The sequence below is a fragment of the Rhinolophus sinicus genome, chromosome 14 (assembly GCF_057876585.1).
Source record: "Rhinolophus sinicus isolate RSI-liver-muscle chromosome 14, RSI-T2T, whole genome shotgun sequence".
Taxonomy (NCBI): domain Eukaryota; kingdom Metazoa; phylum Chordata; class Mammalia; order Chiroptera; family Rhinolophidae; genus Rhinolophus; species Rhinolophus sinicus.
In genome coordinates, this window is record NC_142514.1 from 138,119,897 (window position 1) to 138,134,140 (window position 14,244).

Here is a 14,244-nt window from a genome sequence, read left to right on the forward strand (position 1 = left end):
TCAATTTTGAAATAAATACGAGAAAAAGCCTGAAATAATAATAACCTATTTGCATACCTGTAACTTGGTCTTTCACCCAAATATAAGGATAAATTCATTCTTTAAAGGGGAAAAAAGGAAAAGGAGACTAAATAAATGTTATCCTTTAAGTATGAAACTGATGCATCAACTTACAACTAATTGCCCCACACAATATTGTTCCAATGCTTTTAAGGTACTAAGTTTGTATCTAAGTGCCTCTGAATGCAAGCTATTGTTTACTATTTTATTATCTAGCACACAAGTTTCCTATTACCAGTTCTCAAATTTGAATCTAGGCTCAGTTATTATTTTTAGAGCATCCCAATTTAAAAGTTTATGGTAAATTAAAGAAGGAACACAATATTTGGATGTTTCAACCATTTTGGTCTGATAACTAAATACTTAATGTCTCTAATGGAAAATTTCCAAATTTCTACAATACATACGTACCTACCACTGAAAAAAATCTCAAAATTCAAATAGCTAAACTTTCAAACTATGCAGTTAAAAAAGGCAGTACCCCATTTTATAGGTTAAGTAAATGAGGAACAGTCAAGCAGAACACAAAGCTAATGGATCTTCAGGGTCAATACAAATACTGTCATTTATTTTAAATGCACTATTTATCACATTATGAAAATATATTGAGTTTTTTCCTTTATTTTATTTCACATTAAAACATAAAAATAAACAAATGAATTATACTATATCTTATTTTATGAAATGTTCCTATCATCTTGCATTAACATTTATAGGATAATTTCTGTTCCTCTATTCTTCATGAGGCACTGTCTCCATACATCCTATAATGCTTAGCTTGATCCCTGCCCTTAGCCCTCCACCTCCCTCCACCCCATCTGTCAAATAGTTATAATGATCTGAAAACAATTTGATAAAACTCCTTTATTAGTTTATTTTGTTGGCTTTTTAAAGTAAAGTAAGATATACTGTATTCATGTTTCTTAAAAGCAGAACATGTATTTTATAATCCTTTTTGTGAATCTCAAAACACATGAAATACTAGAGTTGGTTACCAAAAACTTTATAACGCCTATTTATAAAGCAATATATACATCAAATACCATTACAAAGAACCTCTAAAGGGCTATCAAATTTGGGGAGCACACTACTTTGTTATTGAACTTTGCTTCAAGTAAGTGAATCATCTCATCTGCTAAACTGTGGTGGCCGTTAGTTATATAGAGATTACATTGTAACGGGATTTGACCTGAGTACTTAGAGCTTGCCTAACCAAAGGCAAAAACATAACCAACTGAATAAACAATTAACACCATTATGGTCAGGATCCCTGAGTACAGACATATTACTATTAAGATAAAAGACTCAGGAATCTGCTACACAATAGGAAGACTGTTTCAAAACTATGTTATACTACGTCATAAAAATCAGGGGTGGTATGACTAATGGCTTACTTATGTGCAATTGTTGTTAACCGTTCATCGTTTACTGCTCTCCGAACTTCAGCACGGTGGCGTTCTGTTGAGATGCTATGAAAAAAAATAGCCATTATAGAACTCTGCCAAGCAGGCAGCTCTTTTCTATATTTTATTAATGTTTAAGTCAACATTTTGCTAGGGGGAGGGAGGACAGGATTGATTTGTGAAAAGATATAGATGGGGCCTAACATATATATATATCTTCAAATGCTTGATTTAATTAGTCATAGAAAAAGATTCATACTGATCCTATGTAACTGCAGAGAGAATTAGCGGCAAATTAGAAATCACAGGAAAACAAGTCATTAGCTCCAAAACTCAGAAATGTCAGACCATGTTCAAGATTAGCAAAGGTTCCTGTTATCTAAATATGCAAAAACCCACTGAATGACCCCTAATTGTGGTTACTGAGAAAAGGATTTTGGCACTCAGCAGAAAGTCTTCTGAAGTCCTTTCTAACGCTTAATAGTTTATAATTTTATGTTCAAAGATTATAACAAAGAAATAAAAGCGGAAAGATAATCTGTTTCCTGTAGCTATATGCTATGAAACTTAACACCAGGATATTATTCCTTTATTACTTCACACTTCAGCTGTGTGTCTTCTACAGTGTATCATGTTACCACTATGGTAAAAATGTGCTTATGTTGATCCTGATTAAATATACATAAAGTTAATATTAACTGAAAAAAAGGCTACACCCATTCCATCCATAAGTACTCAATAAAATAAATACCACACGTCAAATTGTAATCTTTACTGCTGCTTAAGCTAAATTTAAAATCATGAACTAAAATAAAATTTAAGGGGCTAGAACACAGAATTTATGAAGCAGTATAAACAACACACAAAAAATATAAATCGTTAAATATGAAGACAATAAGACTGAGGATTTGGCTTAATAATGTCCCTATATTAATGTTAATCAAATATAAGAAAAGCTTCTTCCCTATTTATACTTAAAAAAGAATAGAACAAAATGATTTTAAATGTAGAAAGGAAATTTTAGTTACAACATTTTCTGAGAAAGCTCAAGATGTTAGAATGGATCAATCAAAGTATCATAGAACCCCTTTCACGATAATTTTTTAATGGATTCAAGTGCCACTCTAGTGAGAAGCTGAAGGGATAAACTATCCTTAAGGCAATGACTATATAATAACCACCCATTTCTACATCTTCCTATTACCTCCTTCTTCTCCCCCCAAAAATGTCACTGGGCCACTCTAGATCTTCATATCTGGTTGCTGCCAGCTCTTTCTTCTTTCACCCATGTCAAAAATAACTCCCTTTCCTAGGTGGCCCAAGCCTAAAATAACCTGCCTTAAACCCTTTCTGATTATATTACAGAATAAATGGTAAATTACATAATTTTCTGTAACAAAGCACACAACTCAGATGGGATCTTTAAGCACTAACAAATTGAATAGCTGTCTTCAACTTGAGTGTGAAAAGTATATCTAAACCTCTCAAAATGAAATGTCTAATGTCTCATAAACTTTTATGATAATTTACCTAAGAACTTTTGAGAGTTCTCCAAGAAGATCTTTCTTTTCCTTGGTGAGATCCCCCTGTGCCCGAAGTGCACTGATAACTCCAGCATATGCCTCCAATTCTAGAAGAAGAAAATTATTTTATCAAGAAAGGCCTTCAATATTTTAATACTGTGGCTATATATAGTGAAACTTCAGGGCAAGAAACCTAAAAATCACTATACAAATATTTTTTTAAATTCCTCTCAAAAATTTTATCTAACAACAGATTAAAATGTCTTTTTAAATTTTATGTCATTTTCTGTTTATTGCCTCAAGAAGTCACATGTAAAATGTATAGTAGAAAAATCTAACAGTAAATATTTTGTCTCACACATTATCACTGAAGAACATTTAACTCAAATGCTACCAACAACTGGAAACAGGCTTTAAGTGATGTAATAAGGCTGATAAAAGGAGTTGTTAGCATTACTGAAAGGTACATTCCCTAACCAATCCTTGACATAATTCCTTAGGCCTACTTAAGAATTCCAACTATATTCCACCTCCCTCCTAGGTAGTTGCGAGTACTAAATACTGTGCAACTGAGAAACCACTGAAACAAGAATGAAATGAACAGATTCTGATTCTAGCACTGCCACTTACTAGTTGTGTGACCTTGGGCAAGTCCTTTCTCATCTCTGAGCCTCAGTTTACCTGGAAGAGACTTTGAAGGTACCTTCCATATCTAAAATCCTCTGCATCTATAAAAACCACCATCAAAATGACCAAGGCAGATTAGGGAACATGCATTGTTCTTACAGCATCCAGGACTTAAAATACTGAACCCTAATGCCAGACAGCTTCATTTCACTCTTTCCATAGCAACAACCATTATGAAATGAAACTGGTGATACCTAGTACTGTTTAAAATATGAAACCAAAAAGTCGCCAACGGCTCCCAATGAACTATGCCTGACTCCCAGTGTACTTCTCATGTACTACCTTTGTATATATACCATTTCCCCAAAAATAAGACCTAGCCAGACCATCAGCTCTAATGCGTCTTTTGGAGGAAAAATTAATATAAGACCGGGTCTTATAGTAAAGTAAGACTCAGTCTTATATTATATAAGACCCGGTTATATTATATAAGACCCGGTCTTATATTATAATAAAATAAGACCGGGTCTTATATTAATATTTCCTCCAAAAGACACACTAGAGCTGATTGTCCGGTAGGTCTTATTTTTGGGGAAACACGGTAGTCCCCTTCTACACTGACTCTGGGCTTAGCATGTGACTTGCTTTGCCACATGAAACATCAGCATACATGATATAAACAGACAAGCACTTGCACACAGGGCCTTGCTCTTTTGAAACCCTGAAATCACCAAACTGTGAAAAAGCCCAGGATGAAAGGCCACATGAAACAGAGGCCCAGCAATCTCAGCTGAGCCCAGTCAACCGGATAAGCTACCAGCTGAATACAGACACATGAGAGAGCTCAGGCGAGACCAGCAACATAGATGGAATCATGAGAAATAATAAAACAGTTGTTGTTTTAAACCATTAACACTGTGAGACAGGTGTATCTGAGTGAAAAAAAAAAAAAGGGAAATAAGTGTCCAGACTCTAGTTATCTTCTCACTCGATTCAAATTGCTACCAGTATTTGCTACTTGCCAATGTCTGACACACAACAGACCATCCAGTTAGCCAAACAATGAAGTCAAGGATACCTGCACCCTAGGTACTACATCAATAATAAACTAGTAGCCTCATTCATATTATTCACAGTTCTGTCAAAAAAAAAAAAATATAGAAAAGTGAGCTGACTATATTAAATAGAAATGTCTAGTCCAACTGAATTATCCCACATGTAAACACCCTGCATGTCTAATCTGGATACTATAAAATGTAGATGTTTCACGTGGGTCTCTCTGGAAGGACAAAGCTCTGCTGCTCTGAATACTGAAGGAAATACCATATTTTGCCGTGTATGACGAGCTCTCGTGTATAATACACACCCACGTTTTTGGCCCAAACTTTCAGGAAAAATAAAATCTTTCATTTTCATTTTTTTAATTCATATTTTTATTTGTTTACATTTAGGTACTCGTTTTTTGTATTATAAAGGAATTTTAGCACTTATTTTTAAACATTATGGCATAAGAAATGTTATGTAACAAATAATTACAAAACAAGAACAGATACAAGGTACAAGAGATTTTATGTATTGGTAACAAATTTACAATATTTACACATAAGAGAAGGCCAAGAACTCTTCATCGTTGCAAGTTTGTCATAAGTTCAAGAAAACCGATTATTGTATTCCAGGGTATTATTTTGCATACAGATATCGTTATTGATTTCTAGAGTTACACTTTTAACTCATAAGCATCAATAAAAGAATCAAAAACATTTACATAGACACAGAATTAGTACTACCCATGTATAATGCACATCCTTATCTTTCCCTCACAAATTTAGGCAAAAAAAGTGTGCATTATACACAGCAAAATATGGTACTTAGTTCCAGGAAATAATATCTGAGCTACTATCACGAACCAAAATAGAGTTCAGAAACGCGCTGGAGATAACCAACTAACAAATCACTATACTCTAAATGTTTATGCCCCATTTATGAAATATTTTAGTCCTATCGAGTCCTGTTATGAAGGCAAGCATACCTGCATCCTAGGTTTATAATAAATGGTATGCTAAATCCTGCCCTCAAGGAGTGAACTCTAGAATAAAGCTACAGTGAAACAAGTCATCAGGCAATTATAAGACAGTGTACAATATAGCGGTAAAGGTACAGAGGAAAAACACATCTAGTCTGGAAGCATAAGCTTTAACCAGAACGAGAACTGTGCTCCAGGCAGGAAAGGAAACAAAAGGCAAATGTGCAAAAAGGAATAGAAAAGACAAGAGCAGACAATAATTCATACAGACATCAAACTTCCAGTAACGGTCAGTGACTATGCTGAGAGTTTACACTAGAGGAAGTAAAAATATGCCTGTACTTGGATAGTCACTAATTCAAACCAAATATTACTTGAACATCACTACTACAAGGTACCATGGAGAATATTTATATGAACAAAACAAAGTCCCTACGCTCAAGGGGATTCAAATCCAACAAGGGATGCATGTAAGGGAATAGCAAAGGATAAAAATGGAAAAGTGGTTGGCTGCCAGATTACGAAAAGCCTCTAATTCCAGTCTAAAAAAGTTTTTATTTGATAGGGCTCAGTAATTTACTGAAGGTGGAAGGAACAGCAGAAAGAAAGGAATGAGGTTTTGTAGGTTGCAAGATATTTAGGAGAATGTCAGTATCATCAAATGAAATGGAGAGGTCAGAGAGAGGAAGTGAGTGGAGGAAAAAAAAAAAGAAGTTCACTTTTAGCCTTTGGAATTTACAGTGATCAAGACACTATTTCAAAAAAACAAAAGTGAAATTAACCAACAAAATGCAACAAAGATTTTTGACATTTCAAGTCCCACTTCAAGTCTGATTAAAAAGTCATGCACAAAAGAGGTGGCAATCTCAACACAAAACTGGGACTCAGAACAGTTACCATAGCTACACAATCCAAGGCACTTCCTCCCCTTCTCCAAAAATTCACTCATTATAAATAACCTTTAATAGATTCCCAACCTCCTTCACATTTGATTTCCATTTTGATGAGTATCCTCAGATCCTGACAAATATTAATTCCTGATGTTATTTTGGTGCCATTCTATTAGTGTTAATTCTAATGACACATAAGGTATACTGAAATAAACACATGCAAACACCACAAAAAAACAAAAGATTTACCAAACCCTTTTTAATAAAGTCCTCAACCTATTCCATTTCAACAAATCAGCTATTCAATTATACTACAGTCCATAAAGCCCCACGTCAGAGTCACAGCTCAGGACCAGCCATAAAAAAACAGGGTAGGAGAGAGGCAAGATAAAAGGAAGCGTTTAACTATGACCGGTATGTTCAGTATATCATAAAGAAATTCTCTATTCCAGTTTCTTTATACTTAAGTAAAATCTAAATGTTTAGCATCTTATCACACAATGTTTTATAACTATTTTTAAAAGGACAAAGCTAATTCTTCAAATATTTTAAGCTAATTCTTAAATACAGTACCTTTTCTAAACTTCGAACCTAGAGCTAATGTTTGAAGGCAATTCAAAGGTTTCATTGTTATGATAATCAGCCAATGGGTGGGGAGGAAGTCTTTCTGCAAATCACTATCAAGGCTCACCTCCCAAAGTGAAGGGTCACTGAAGATGACATTACCCTGTAGGAAGGCTGTTTTCTTTTGTATAGCAGCAGCTCTCCAGCACCACTACCCACACAGCTCTGACTAAAATTAACGATAAATTTGGACCTCAAGCTTACCATTTTTATACTAACATAATCTCTTGATTCAAGGCCCCAAAAGCCCAGAAACCTTAATTTATCTACTGAAGTTGTGATCTGGTCCTCCTTAATTATTTCAGCTGTGAAATAAATACAAGCCCAGCTTTACAGTTGGTAGCTAGCAAGTTATAGCAATTGCATGTAAGTGTGTAGAAAAACCATCCCCAAATTAGTACTAAAAGTTTGGATAGAAGGTTAAAGGGGAAAAAAAATATGGGAATAATTGACCAAAAAAAAAAAAAATCTCTCTAGTTGTGGTAAAATACAGTACTAAGAAGTAGTTTAAAACAGAGAAATCCTCATTGTAGCATGATGGGAAATAAAAACGGCAAAGGTTATTAGCAAACAGGACTGGAGCAGCTATGACCAAATTTATACAAAGGAAATTCCAACAAGCATTTCCTTTGAAATGTTTCATCTGCAAAAAATAAACTGTCTGAAAGCAACTGCTTTAAAACACTATGCACTGAGATATCAGGCACTGTGATAGGCCCTTTTTATATACAGTTAATCCACATAACAAACTTATGAGGCAGATATTGTTATCCTTTCTTTACAAAAGTGTTGACAGATTTAGGGAGATTGAATAATTTGTCCTTGATCACGTGGGTCATTAGTAACAGAACCAAGATCCCAGGTCTATTTGAATTCAAGACCTACACTTTCCCCTTCAAAATCAGAGACACAATGATTCATATCCACTGCCAAAACATTTAATGTTCTTTTCAAATTATTTTTTCATTTACTGAGCACCTACTATGTGCTAACCTGAGATTACAGTGATAAATAAGACAAGATCCTTCTTGGACCGTACAGTTTAAGGCAACATTTCTCAACCGAGGATCGTCATCTGAACCACAGAATACAGAAAATGATTTGAGTAACTCAATTTTCCCAAGGATGGTACATAACTAATATCATTCTAGATGCGTGAGAAGTTAGTTCATTACATAAAACAGATGCCTTAGCATCAAGGCCTTAATTCTCTCCCTAAATGCTAAATAAGAAAGGCTGCTCCAAAGGAAAAGAAACACAAAATAATTCATTACAAGCGGAAAAGGTGTTTGATTACTGAGAGTCAAATATAATTTGGGAAAATCAGCATAGCTTATATTAACTTAGAATTCAAAACCAATATGTAATTCATACATACATTCATGAAGGTTAAAAGTTTGCTTAAGTGAGACAAGAATTATGTTCTCTGGGTTGAAATCCTGACTCCATGCCTTACTATCAGCATTACCTTGGGTTCTAAGCTTCAGTTTTGTCATCTATAAAATGGGGACAAAAAAGAGAAAAATACCTACCTTTTCAGTTTGAGCGACGATTAAATGAAATATTGAATGTAAAGAACTCAGAATAGCCCAGATCCCTCAACAACTCTTAGTTGCTATGATTATTATTATAATTCATGCACCTACTATATTCAAAGCACTATGCTAGGCACTGGGGAAATAACAATGAGTAAGGTGGGAACTATACCTCTAAAGAATTTCTAATGAATGCAAACAGCCGTGGTCCAAATAGAAAGAGAAAAGTATCACAGAAAGGCATCAAAACATAAAAAATGAAAATCATACCCAATTTTCGAAGAATTCTTTTGCATTCATCCCTGCTGAGATCCAAAAGGGTTGGCCACACAACAGGCATTGCTGCTTCTTTTTGGTAGCCCCAAAGAGCTTGTCTTCACTACCAAAACGAAAAACAAAAAATCGAATTACCAAAGTACATTCAAAAGGCCACTCACCTGGAGATCCACTCTCTGAGAAGTCAAACCAATAAGACTATCTCACAATCCTATTTCACCACATTTTCCGACTTCTCACAAATGAAGAACTAAACAACCATTTGGGAGCTTACTATTCCAGCCTATGACAGTGGAGAAAGCACAGGCTAAAGAGTCATACACCTCTAGATTCTCGTTCCAGCTTTCTACTGACTGACTGTGTGATCCTGGGAAAATTGGCCTATCTGAGCATATGTTTTACACATCTGTAAAGCATAGGTATTATCACCCAGCTTGTCATAAGGATTAAAGAACAGTGTATGTGAAGTTCTTATAGTCGCTGGCACGTTGTTTAATAAACGGGCGCTACTACCTGCAGAACCTTGGGTGAGTCTGCTTTTTCACTTATGAGTTACATGAGATAAAATATGGAAAGCTCCTAGCACGATATGTGGGTTAATGGAACTTAAAGAGCTTTCTCAAGCCTTAACAATTTGAGATGAATTTACACCCTGTAGTCTTGAAACAACCATGGACCAAAAGTTTGGATGTCAGGAACTTACTTGGTAACGGGAATTCCCTGATCTAGAGAATAAAAAGACAAAAGCCATGGGCGCTTGCACAATACCTGCTTAGCACACAGTAGATCTGCTGTAAATATTTGTTAAATAAAAGATTGGGAAGAGTGAAATGAATGAAGGAATGAGTGAGTGAACGAAGGAATGAATGAGCGACCTCATTGGTCTAGAAGTCAGGCACAGAACCGTAATAACTGCTATATCCCGTTCCAGGCGCTGGGGCTGCTAACTCCCAACTCCACGCCTGGAGTTGAACTCCCCCTCCCCCTACTTCCCATAGTCCCCTCAGCTAAGAACCAACCCAGAGCAAGGAGAACTGGACTGCGCGCCCCAGCCGGCAGGATGACATAAAGAAAAGGGGTGGGGAGGAAGAAGAGGGGCAGAGCCAAAGGAATCCGCTCCCTCCACAAGCCAGTCCCCGCCTCCCGACAGGATCTTGGAGGCGGCCGGCGACCGCCGGAATCAAGCACCACGTCACAGCATCCCGAAGCGTCCCCGCTAGCGGACCCCACCGCGGGGCCACATCGCACTGGAAAATCTGGGCAGCAGTTGCTGGAGCCCGGTCCGGGAACCGGGATCTTGTATAATCCTTGCCCCACTCATGTGTCAAGAAGGCAAGCCCGCCCCGCCCCTTCCCCAAACACGCACTCTCGCAGCACCACAACACAGCAGCCAGCCCATCTTCCTCACCGTTGCCGCTCGGCGCCAGCCCCAATGTCAAGCCCACGACCCAAGCCCTTCGCGACCAGTAACTGGAATCAGGGGCTCCGGCCAGGATCAGCGCCTCACTCCCTCCTCTGCGGAGAGGACAACGGAGAGAGGGTAGGCGCGCGGACAGCCAAGCAGATGACTGAGACTCACCGGGAGGCTCCCAGAACTGGACCCCCGAGATCCCATCACGGGGCCTGCCAGAGTCCCCCTCAGCACACCTCGGGAGCCCAACGATCCCGTTAGGAGACAACGGAGGATGGGGCTGGGCGCCCCAAGCCGGGCTCCAAATGCTTGGCCCGGCGCTCCTCCAGCCTGGTTAATCTGCCAGCTCTGCCCAGTACCCTGTCTGAGAGTCACCCACCTGCCCGGCCTTTCGTGGCTCATCTAAAAGGCTCCTCCGCCAAGACTAGGGGACACCAGGAATTGGGTTTGTTTGCGGTGCCTCAGAAGGGGCAAGATGGCGACAGGTATCAGAGCGCAGGCGCAGCTGCGCGCTGCCAGTCGGGAGATGTAGTTCGCCTTTCCCGCCTTTCGGAGATCGGACAGCAGAAGGCCTCCATTCTCCTTGTCCCTCTTTTCCTCCGCGTTTTGAAAGGAAACGAGAGACATCGCGTGGGGTGCTGGGAGTTGTGGTCGGAACCCAAACTCTCTTCTTTCACTCTAGGTCGGCTGTCGCACGCGCAAGGAAGACTGGGATTGTAGTTTCCTTGGCTTCTCATACCCTCCTCTCAGGCTTCGCGCGCCTCGCCTCCAGCTGCCGTCTCCCAGCCAATCGGCTGCGCTCTCAGTTACGTGTGGCGTCATACGTAGTGATCAAAATGGCGTCGGTAGCTGGATCCGAAGCTTTGCGGCGGCCTTTATTCAAGGCGAGATTAGGGAAGGTAGGGAAGCAGCTTCGTCCCTGAAGCGACGTGGAGGATTAGGATCGGATTTCCCAGAGTCATGGGAGCAGTTATCAGCGGTTTCCAATGCTCCAAACTCAACTCGAGGAGAGAGTTTGCGCAACGAGAACCGACATAGTGGACATCGCAGTTGCCTTTATCCGGTCTGGAGGTTGAGGAGTCGCAGAGAAGGGGAACCTGAGTGTCCCCGACTTCGGGTTTCTCCACGTGTGAAGTGGAAATAATAGTGATATCTCGTGCTATATCTGTCAAAGGCAAGAAGGAAAAGGGATTTATTTGAGGCCCTACGACGTGGTACGTTCACCCTTCAGCCCTTGTACTTAATCACAGAACAATTGTGTTGAAAGTATTGTTGCCCCTGTTTTACAGATGAGAAAAGGGGCCCAATAACTAGTTACTTGCGGCTATAAAATCGAAGCCAGTGCCTGGTATTCTTGAAGATTCAAATTGTGTGATTGCCCTCCCTCTTAAATTTTGTACTCTTAGGAAATTGGATCTGGTAAAAATGCGCATGTCAGAAGTGGTTTTTAATATGCTTTCTTGAAAAAGTGGGGTTGATATTACCCTTTGGGGAAGTTGTGATGCACGACGTAGGAAAAAATTATTTGTAAATTGTAGACCACCACAAAAACATGTGGAACTTCATGTTCTTGAATGGAGCTGTAGATTAGGAAGAGAGAATAAATAACAGCATTTAAGTTTCCTACTATTGCCCTTTAGTTGAAAATACTCCTTGAGGTCCAGGAAAATTGTTACTGTAAAGACCCAAGCCTGCCTCTTCAGAAAGTCATGAAATGGGACAGATAATCGCCAGGCTCTCCCTCCATTCCCTCCCTGATCTTCCAAAACATTCTCTTCCATCTATTTCCCACTGAATTGAGGTACTACCTGTTTGGGGGCCAATTACTTAACTCTTGGAAAGATGGTAAATGAAACTTTAATAGAAGATTTTGTAGTTTAACATACATTCTTTTATTTGAGCCTCACAGCATCTCAGTGAGGCAGGTACCATTAAGATTCCTACTACAATGAATGGGAAAAACATATTCAAGAACTTACCCAATTTCACAAAGCTAGGAATTGAAGGGAGCTGGGCTTTATAACCCTAGGTCTTCTGACTTCCAAGTGTTGGAGTAGAAATAGAAAGACAAACTGTTTATAAAATTGATCCTGACCATAATAAGTAGCATGTGAGTCAAGAATTATTATGTGCTTACTAGGTGCCAGTACTTTTCTGAACATTTTCACATCTTAATTTAGTGCTTAAAATAACTTTATTAGTTAGAAACTAATCTAATTACAAATGAGGAAATTGAGGCACAGAAAGGACATTAAATAGCTTGCCTAAAGTCACACCTAAGTAAATGGTAGGTAAACCCAGGATTTAAACCCAAGAAGCTTCGCACCAGAGTCTATTCTAGACCAGTGGTTCTCAAACTTCAATGTTCAATAGGAACTGTTTGAGGATCTTGTTAAAATGCACAGTTAGATTGAGTAGGTCTGGATAGGGCCTGAAATCCTGCATTTCTAACAAGTTTCAAGTGATGTTGATGCTCAGGCATCAATTGCGTCTAATCTACCACACACCCTCCCTTTCCTCCTAGCCATATTTGTCTTGTAGCCAGAAACTGCCTTCCCCATGCTGCCTCTGATACCTCCGTATTACCAGAATTTCCCAACGTTAAATTCTCTTCCTTAAAGATCAGAATCAAACTTTACCCTTAAGAAGCTGTCCTGCCCGTACCTTTCCCTCTAGGATGAGATGGACATTCCCACCTCTGCACCTACACCACTCACCACACATCTTGTTACAGAACTCAGAACATTGATACAAGGTCATTTGAAAGTTACCCTGACTAGACAATGAGGTCTTCAAGGAGAGAGACCAGGTATGTGCCCTGTAGTGCCGAGCATATAAGAATAATAGCTAATACTTATCCAGGGCTTTATTCCAGATGCTATTATATATATTAACTTATTTAATCTCCACAGTAACTTCATCAGATATAGTATTGCGATTTTATGGGTGAAGAAAATAAGGCACAGAGAAGTTAAGTTTTTTACCCACGGTAAGCTAGTACGTAGCAGAGCTGTGATTTCTTTTTGAGGGGGGTGGGGGGGAGGGTAACAGGACTTTATTGGGGAACAGTGTGTACTTCCAGGCCTTTTTTCCAAGTCAAGTTGTTGTCCTTTCAATCTTAGTTGTGGAGGGCGCAGCTCAGCCCCAGGTTCAGTTGCCGTTTCTAGTTGCAGGGCACAGCCCACCATCCCTTGTGGGAGTCGAGGAATTGAACTGGCAACCTTGTGGTTGAGAGCCTGCGCTCCAACCAATTGAGCCATCAGGGAGGCAGCTCAGCTCAAGGTGCTGTGTTCAATCTTAGTTGCAGGGAGCAGAGCCCACCATCCCTTGCGGGACTCAAGGAGTTGAACCGGCAACCTTGTGGTTGAGAGCCCACTGGCCCATGTGGGAATCGAACCGGCAGCTTTCGGAGTTAGGAGCATGGAGCTCTAACCACCTGAGCCACCGGGCCGGCCCCAGAGCCATGATTTCAATTGAAGGCACTTTGACTTCAGGAAATATATGAAAAATGAGAGCCACCCTCCACTTCCAAGGAAGAAAAAATGTATTAGAGTACAATACTTGTCTCAAACTTTATTACTCCATTGACTAAGCAGGTTTTGTAGCTATATTAGAGAAGGCAGATTTCACCATTGTCATGAAAATATCTGTTAAGCTTCTATGGTGTTGTACAGGTAGGCAAATTGAAATGGATAAGACCTTAGAGATTCATTTTCTAAATGGAAAAAACTGAGTTCCAAAGAAGTCAAATGAGTTAACCGAAGTCATACAGGAATGTCATGGCAGGACTGGGAGTGGAAACCAGCCCTTTCAACTTCCAGTCTGCTGCTTATTTCACTTTACCACACTGCCCTTAGAGTCTTACCTTCAGA

At 39.2% G+C, this 14,244-nt stretch overlaps 1 protein-coding gene across 15 annotated transcripts in view; it reads right to left on the bottom strand.

Moving 5' to 3' along the window:
- The window catches only part of EMSY (EMSY transcriptional repressor, BRCA2 interacting), an 80,254-nt gene extending 69,363 nt beyond the window's left edge, over positions 1-10,891 (bottom strand). For 7 of the 15 annotated variants that reach the window (XM_019726437.3, XM_019726435.3, XM_019726430.3 and 4 more), the window contains exons 1-5: positions 10,752-10,891; positions 8,956-9,064; positions 2,994-3,093; positions 1,455-1,529; positions 58-99 (exon numbers count right to left, since the gene is read on the bottom strand). In XM_019726437.3, coding sequence (XP_019581996.1) covers positions 58-99; positions 1,455-1,529; positions 2,994-3,093; positions 8,956-9,025 — 287 coding nt within the window. In that variant the 5' untranslated portion in view covers positions 9,026-9,064; positions 10,752-10,891. The remainder of the gene's footprint in view (positions 1-57; positions 100-1,454; positions 1,530-2,993; positions 3,094-8,955; positions 9,065-10,751) is intronic. The other 8 variants (XM_074335747.2, XM_019726433.3, XM_074335746.2 and 5 more) reach the window with 3 other exon arrangements.
- Between the last annotated feature and the right edge of the window lie 3,353 nt (positions 10,892-14,244).